General features: G+C 52.1%; 1 protein-coding gene across 1 annotated transcript in view; it reads left to right on the top strand.

Annotated features, from left to right (window-relative positions):
• Nucleotides 1–575: 575 nt before the first annotated feature.
• Nucleotides 576–6,302, top strand: part of E2F7 (E2F transcription factor 7) — a 40,732-nt gene continuing 35,005 nt past the window's right edge. Inside the window, exons 1-2 of the mRNA XM_055342042.1 lie at nt 576–619; nt 1,380–1,472. Coding sequence (XP_055198017.1) covers nt 1,380–1,472 — 93 coding nt within the window. The 5' untranslated portion in view covers nt 576–619. The remainder of the gene's footprint in view (nt 620–1,379; nt 1,473–6,302) is intronic.

The raw sequence follows: 6,302 nt of genomic DNA, 5'->3' as shown, positions 1-6,302 counted from the left end.
CTCCTCTCCGCCCCCCTGCTCTCCGTCCTCTCCCCGTCCCTTCCCGCTGCTCTCTCCCCTTCCCCCCTTCCCGCCCCTCCCCCCTTCCCGCGTCCGCGGCAGGAACGGGCTCCGGGCCCGAGGTTTCCAGGTACCCGGAAGGGGGCGGGGGCGAGGCGGCAGCGCCGGGCGGCGGCGGGCAAGAGGCGCGGCGCGGGGCGCCAAGACCCGGGGGGCGGGGAGCCGGGCCGTGCCGCCTCGCCATTGGCTGGGGCCGCCCGCCGCCCGCCGCCGATTGGCGGGTTCTCAAATTCGGGCTCAAGGCGCCAGAGGAGGTGTTTTCGCGGGGACCGCGGCCCGCGGCTGGAGCGGCGGCGCGGCCGGACGCCGCGGGGGCCCCGCCACTCGGGGCGCTCGGAGCGGGGTCTGCGCGCCTCCCCGCCCGCCCGATGCCGCCGCCCGCCCGCTGACCGCTCGCCGCGCTGCTGCCGCGCCCGCCTGGATCGCGGGGGCCCGGGGGCAGGAGGCCTCCTTCCCACGGTAGGGGTGAGCGGCGGGGCGCGGGGGGTGCAGGGGCGCGGGGGGCGCCGGCCTGGATCGGGGGGGCCCGGGGTCAGGAGGCCTCCTTCCCACGGTGGGGGTGAGCGGCGGGGCGCGGGGGGCACGAGAGGCGCGGGGCCCGCGGGGGGCGGGCGCAGGGTCGCGGGGACCCTGGGGGATGCAGGGACCGCGGGGGTCGCGGGGACCCCGGGGGGCGCAGGGGGGCGCGGGGACCCCGGGACCCACCCGGCGGCCGTCCCGCCTCCCGTGCGGCTGCTGGCGGGGATCGGGGATCGAGGCCTCGCGGCGCGGACCGTCGGGGTTCCAGCCCCCCTCCCGCGGAGCCCTGGAAGGGACTGGCCTTCCCTGCCATCTGAGGGGCTCGTTGCGCCCCTTGATCCTGGGGTTTGCTCGGGGGCCGGGAACGGGCTGCGGTGAAGCCTGGTGGGTTCCCGGCCGCTCAGATTCCCTCCCCGCCCCCGATTCAAAACCCCCTCGGAGCCGAATTCCTCCCAGTTCTTTGCGCCAAAATTAACTGACCCAGGAGACCCTGTACTTTCTGACAGATCTGCCCTACACTCTCCCGACTTGGTAACTTTGTTTTGTGCTGTTGCTTTTCGTTAAAAAAAAAAAAACGCATTTTTGTCGATTTTTTTTTTTTCATCCCAGGTTTTTAAGTAATTTCCCAGCGCACTTTAAATGTTCGTGTTCATTCATGTGCTTCAGAGTTGGGGGGGCGGCTTTACTCCTGGGAAGGTGTGAAGTTCATGTTCATGAGCAAGTAACAAAGAGGTATCTTTTTTTTGGAGGAGAAAACATCTGATTGTAAGATCATACTGTAATGTAATTGTGCATTTCAGATGGAGGTAAACTGTTTAACCCTAAAAGACCTGATCAACCCCAGGCAGTCCAGACTAGATTTGGCAATCGAAGATGGGGACAATGCGCAAAAGGTAAGTGCACTTAACAACCTTAAAGCTCTAATGTATTTAGGATGGCAATGTGGAATTCAATGAAGTGTTCCAGCGTGCCATTTGTACTTGCCTTTTAAACATCATGATTTCGATGAACGTTATAGAAATGTATTTTTTTAAAAAAGTTTTATTTATTTATTCATGAGAGACACACAGAGAGAGGCAGAGACACAGGCAGAGGGAGAAGCAGGCTCCATGCAGGGAGCCTGACTTGGGACTGGATCCCTGGACTCCAGGATCACACGCTGGGCAGAAGGCGGCGCTAAACCGCTGAGCCACCCAGGCTGCCCAGAAATTACTTTTTTAAAAAATGGAGGCATCCAGACCATTATTGTTGAGTTTCTCACTCATTGTGCAGTGGGAAGAGGCTAAGTTAGATGTAATGTTGGAACCAGTTTATATGAATCGAAGATGTGCTGCAATCAAAAGTTTATAATACTTAGAGTTGTCAAGAGTGGAATTAGGTAATGCTGTGCAGGAATGGTAGAAGCCTCAGTTCCCAAGAAAATAGACCTTATACTGTAGATGCTGGACTGTGAAAGTGCTGTGAAATGTTCTTCTTACCGATGAACCAGCACCTAGCGGCTGTTCCATTCACCCAAAATTATGACCTGTGCCCTTCTTTGATATATAGGGAGATAAAATGACTTAGCTCACTAGCATACTCTGAATATTCAACGGTGCTCCTGCTGGTTTTGTACTAAGCCTTTCCCTCCCTTTTTGTATCCCTTGTGATTTTTAAGACCGTGGCTGTGCCTTCAAGAAACATAATGAAATAAAGTGGCCATAGTAATGTCCAAACTGTCACCATATCTGCATCAGCACAGCTGCACTCACCAGCCAGTGCCCTACTGAAAAGGTGAATGTGTAAGCTCGTTAGTGAATGTGTAAGCATTTTTAGGCAGAAGTCAAGTAGATAAATCCAGAAACTTTGGATACAAATAGGAGCATAGCAACTTACTTGGGCATTGAACTTCTCTGGGTTCCTGGTATTATTTTTAGGTTTAGTATCAGTAGTGAAACTGCCAGGTTGCAAAGTACCTGTTATGTGGACCTTTGAAGAATGCTTGACAGCTGATAACTTTGGATAGGTGTGCTGTTGTATGTTTTTTGTAGATTTTTATTCCTAGCACTCAAAAATTTTTTGTTAGGAAAAGAAGTATACCGGAACATTACTGTTCTCAAGAGGACTTTCTAAAAATGGCCTATAAGCCCTGTGAGGATGGAAATACCCAGACTTTGAAATGTATAATCAAAGTTTTGGCTTTGGGAGTTTCAGAGCTAAAGTTTTTGTTTTCTTCTATAATTTGGATGGGACAGCCTTGAAGGAATGTGTATACATTTTTATAAAGCCTGAGTCAGTGTCCACTTCTTTACTTCTGGGTCAGTGATTTTTTATTAAGTGCCTTCCACAAGGGCACTCTACTCTAGTTAGCATCAGTGAGTGCTACGTCCCCTTGAACTTTGACATTTTAATGCTTGTAGAGAGAAACTCAAATTGCTCAAAAGAGATCGGAAAACCAGTTAAAATGTCTGAAATGGAATGTATGAGCAGGGATTATTTCACCTCTCAAAGAGAAGGCAAGGGATGAGAACAGTGCTTCTGTCCAGATATTGGGGGGCATCAGTTGTCTCCTTTTTACTTTTCTATATAGTGAAGGAAGGAAGGAGGATTTTAGGGATGGTGAGAACACGGGATTTGCAGTAACATAGATCTGGGTTTGATTTCCCGCTCTGCCATTTATTAGCTCCATAATCTCGAACTAATGTTTTTTTTCGGTCACTCAGTAAATATTGATGTTCCAGGTGTTGGGATACAGTGGTTTAGGTTGCCTCACCTCTCTCAAGCCTGTTTTTTCCTTCTGTAAATCAGAGCTAATAAATAGCACCTCCCTCTTCAGGTGTTTGTAAAGCACCCAGGAATACACACTGTTGGCACTGTCCTCGGTGGTACTGACAACTCAGAGACAAACACGTAGGCCCCTGCTCTCACTTCCCTGGGAGACTTTCAGGGTCTCAGTTGCAAAACTAACCAACTGATTGGTAAGTGCCATCATAGGACCAGGGTCAAAATGTTTGGCAAAATGAAGGAGGACGAAATAAATTCACAGGGAACCCGGGGAGATTTGGGAAGCTTCACAGCAGAGGTAACATCTGGACTAAGCCTCAATGGCTGAGGATGTTCAACCTACAAAAAAACAAGAGTGAGCAAGACGGAGATGGAGTGCAGAGGAAACAGCATGAGGTGTAGGTATTCAAGAAATGTTCAAGATATTCAGTGGCCAGAAGCTAGTCGTGCTGAAGTGCTCCTTTGAAACCCTCTGAGAGATGCCTGGTACAGCGTTTTATGGGTCAGCTGGCGTTTAAAGGAATTCTTTTTCCTGACTTTCTGCATGTTGGTCAACAATTCTAAGTACTGTATTATGCATGCATCTTCTTGCTACTTGAGAATTTTTTTAAACATGTAAGAGTTTTCAATCACCCAAATCTACAGAACCTGGTTATGAGATAATAAACAAGACTCTCCTCTTAAGTTATTTATGGCTCATTTAGGGAGGCCAAAGGAAGAAAATGGATGGTTTGCACACACGGGTGAGCAATAAGGATTGAGCTGTTGGGGTGCTTTGGGAAGGAGATAACAGCTCAACAAACAAGGGCTTGAAGAAATGAAAGCTAACTTAGGCAAGTGGACAGGAGGGGAACCAGTAAGAAGTAGAAATAAGCAAGTACATTTGGGGACAGTGGCCAGACTTAGTGAGCACTGGTTTTCTATGAATGTCATTCACCACTTATAAGAGTGATGAAGAAAAAAGATGTTTGATTTGAAATATGTGTTTGTACCTGTGGGATTATAGGTAGATAAATATGTGCAGGAGGCATTGGTTGCCTGGTTTTAGAATTCATGAGAGGTCCTAGCCAGATACAAATGTGGGAACGGCCAACATACAGGTTGATTTTATTTAGTTTTTAAATTCTTTTTAAATATATTTTTTTAATTTATTGGGATGCCTGGGTGGCTCAGCGGCTGAGCGGCTGCCTTTGGCTCAGGGCATGATCCCAGAGTCCCAAGATCGAGTCCCGCATCGGGCTCCCTGCATGGAGTCTGCTTCTCCCTCTGCCTGTGTCTCTGCCTCTCTCTCTCTTCTGTGTGTCTCATGAATAAATAAATAAAATCTTTAAAAAAGATCTTTTATTTATTCATTGGAGAGAGAGCACAAGCGAGAAAGTGAGCAGGGGCAGAGGGAGAGGGAGAGGCAGACTCCCCACTGAGCAGGGTACCTGATGCAGGGTTCAGTCCCAGGACCCCGGGATCATGCCCGGAGCTGAAGGCAGACACTTAACCGACTGAGCCACCCAGGTGCCCCGTACAGCTTGGTTTCAGAGCCATGTACGTGAGCGTGGGTAAACTATCCCAGAGAGTGCGAACAGAGAAGAGCGAAGGGCGGAGGCTGTAAGAGTGGAAGAAGAGGAACCAAGGAAGGAGACTGAGAAGAAGCAGTCAGAGAAGTGGGAAGAAAACCAAGAGAGAAAGTGTGCCATTTCCGAAGGGCTGCATGTTTGTAGAGCACATGGTCAGCAGTCACTGCGGTGAGGTCAAGTGAGGAATCGCGCTATTGATTTGGCAAGTGAGAGTGGGCTGGGTGAGAGCAGTGGAGCAGAACGGCCTGGTGGTTGAGGAACCCCTGGGAGATGGGCAGGAGAAAGCCCTTGGTGTGGATTACCCATTCTAGAACGTGCTCTGATGGGAAGGAGAGTAGTTGTCTGATAGCTAGCAGGAGGCCTTCCTAACATGGGTCTTCGCAGCGAGCCCCGAGCCATCGGTGGGGTTTCAGCGGATAGCGGACAAGGTAATGGGGTAGGGCAGGTTCAAAAGAAAAGCAAGTGTGCCGTCGGCACACGCGGAATGGGCTCGAGATGGACCTGGAAGAGCAGCTGGCCAAATGTCACCAAGGGCCTGGACAAGGCTGACAGCTGGATGTGCTCCTTGAGGGGCCGAGATCAAAGCTGTGTGAGAGACCCAGGCCGGGCCGTCCCAAGTGCAGAGCCCACGGCCCTGGACGCCAGGCCCAGGCGCGATGCTGACCGCGAGGTACAGGCCGCCCTCACCGTGGTGCCCAGTGCCATGCCTGGGGCGCCCGGGGATGGGAGGGCCAGTGGGAGCCCGCAGATCCGCAGCACCGCCTCCGGGGGGCTAGCACATCACCCCACTGCCATCTATGATGACCCGCACAGTCCTTCCCGCGTCGGGCCGGGGGCCAGGGGTCCGGCCTTTCTGTCGCTGCTGCCTTTGCCGGCATCATGACAGGCCAGGCCCCCGGAGGCTGTGATCCTGGAGGAGTCACCCTCTCAGCCCAGAGCCTCCAGCAAGGGCTCCCTGTCGGCCTCCCTTCGGCGGCCGGCGAAGGAGTCCTGGATCCCCGAGGAGATCTCCGTGCATCCCTGTGGCCACCGACGGCGGGCCGGCCTTGCTGGAACCCTCGCTTCAGCTGGGACCCCTTCTTTTATCGATAGGGAGACTTGGGCCCAGACAGAACACACAATGGGTCCCGTATCAAAAAAGACACAAAGCTGAGATAAAAACCACGTTTCCAAATTCTGATTCCCTTCCCACTTACGGTGTCAGGACTGCGTTAGCCAGACAGGTGCAGCAGGGTGCACTTGAGTGCAGTGGCCTTTCTGCCCATCTGAGATCTCAGAATGCAAATCTGGGTGGCATTTTTTTTTTCTTTTGATGTGGAGGTGTGGTCAATCACAACCTCGCAGGTAACCTAACTGCCCTCCTGCTTTAAGTTTTACTTAAACTGCAGT

Source organism: Nyctereutes procyonoides, unplaced genomic scaffold, assembly GCF_905146905.1.
Source record: "Nyctereutes procyonoides isolate TBG_1078 unplaced genomic scaffold, NYPRO_anot_genome, whole genome shotgun sequence".
Lineage (NCBI taxonomy): Eukaryota > Metazoa > Chordata > Mammalia > Carnivora > Canidae > Nyctereutes > Nyctereutes procyonoides.
This window is presented reverse-complemented; position numbering and strand designations above follow the sequence as displayed.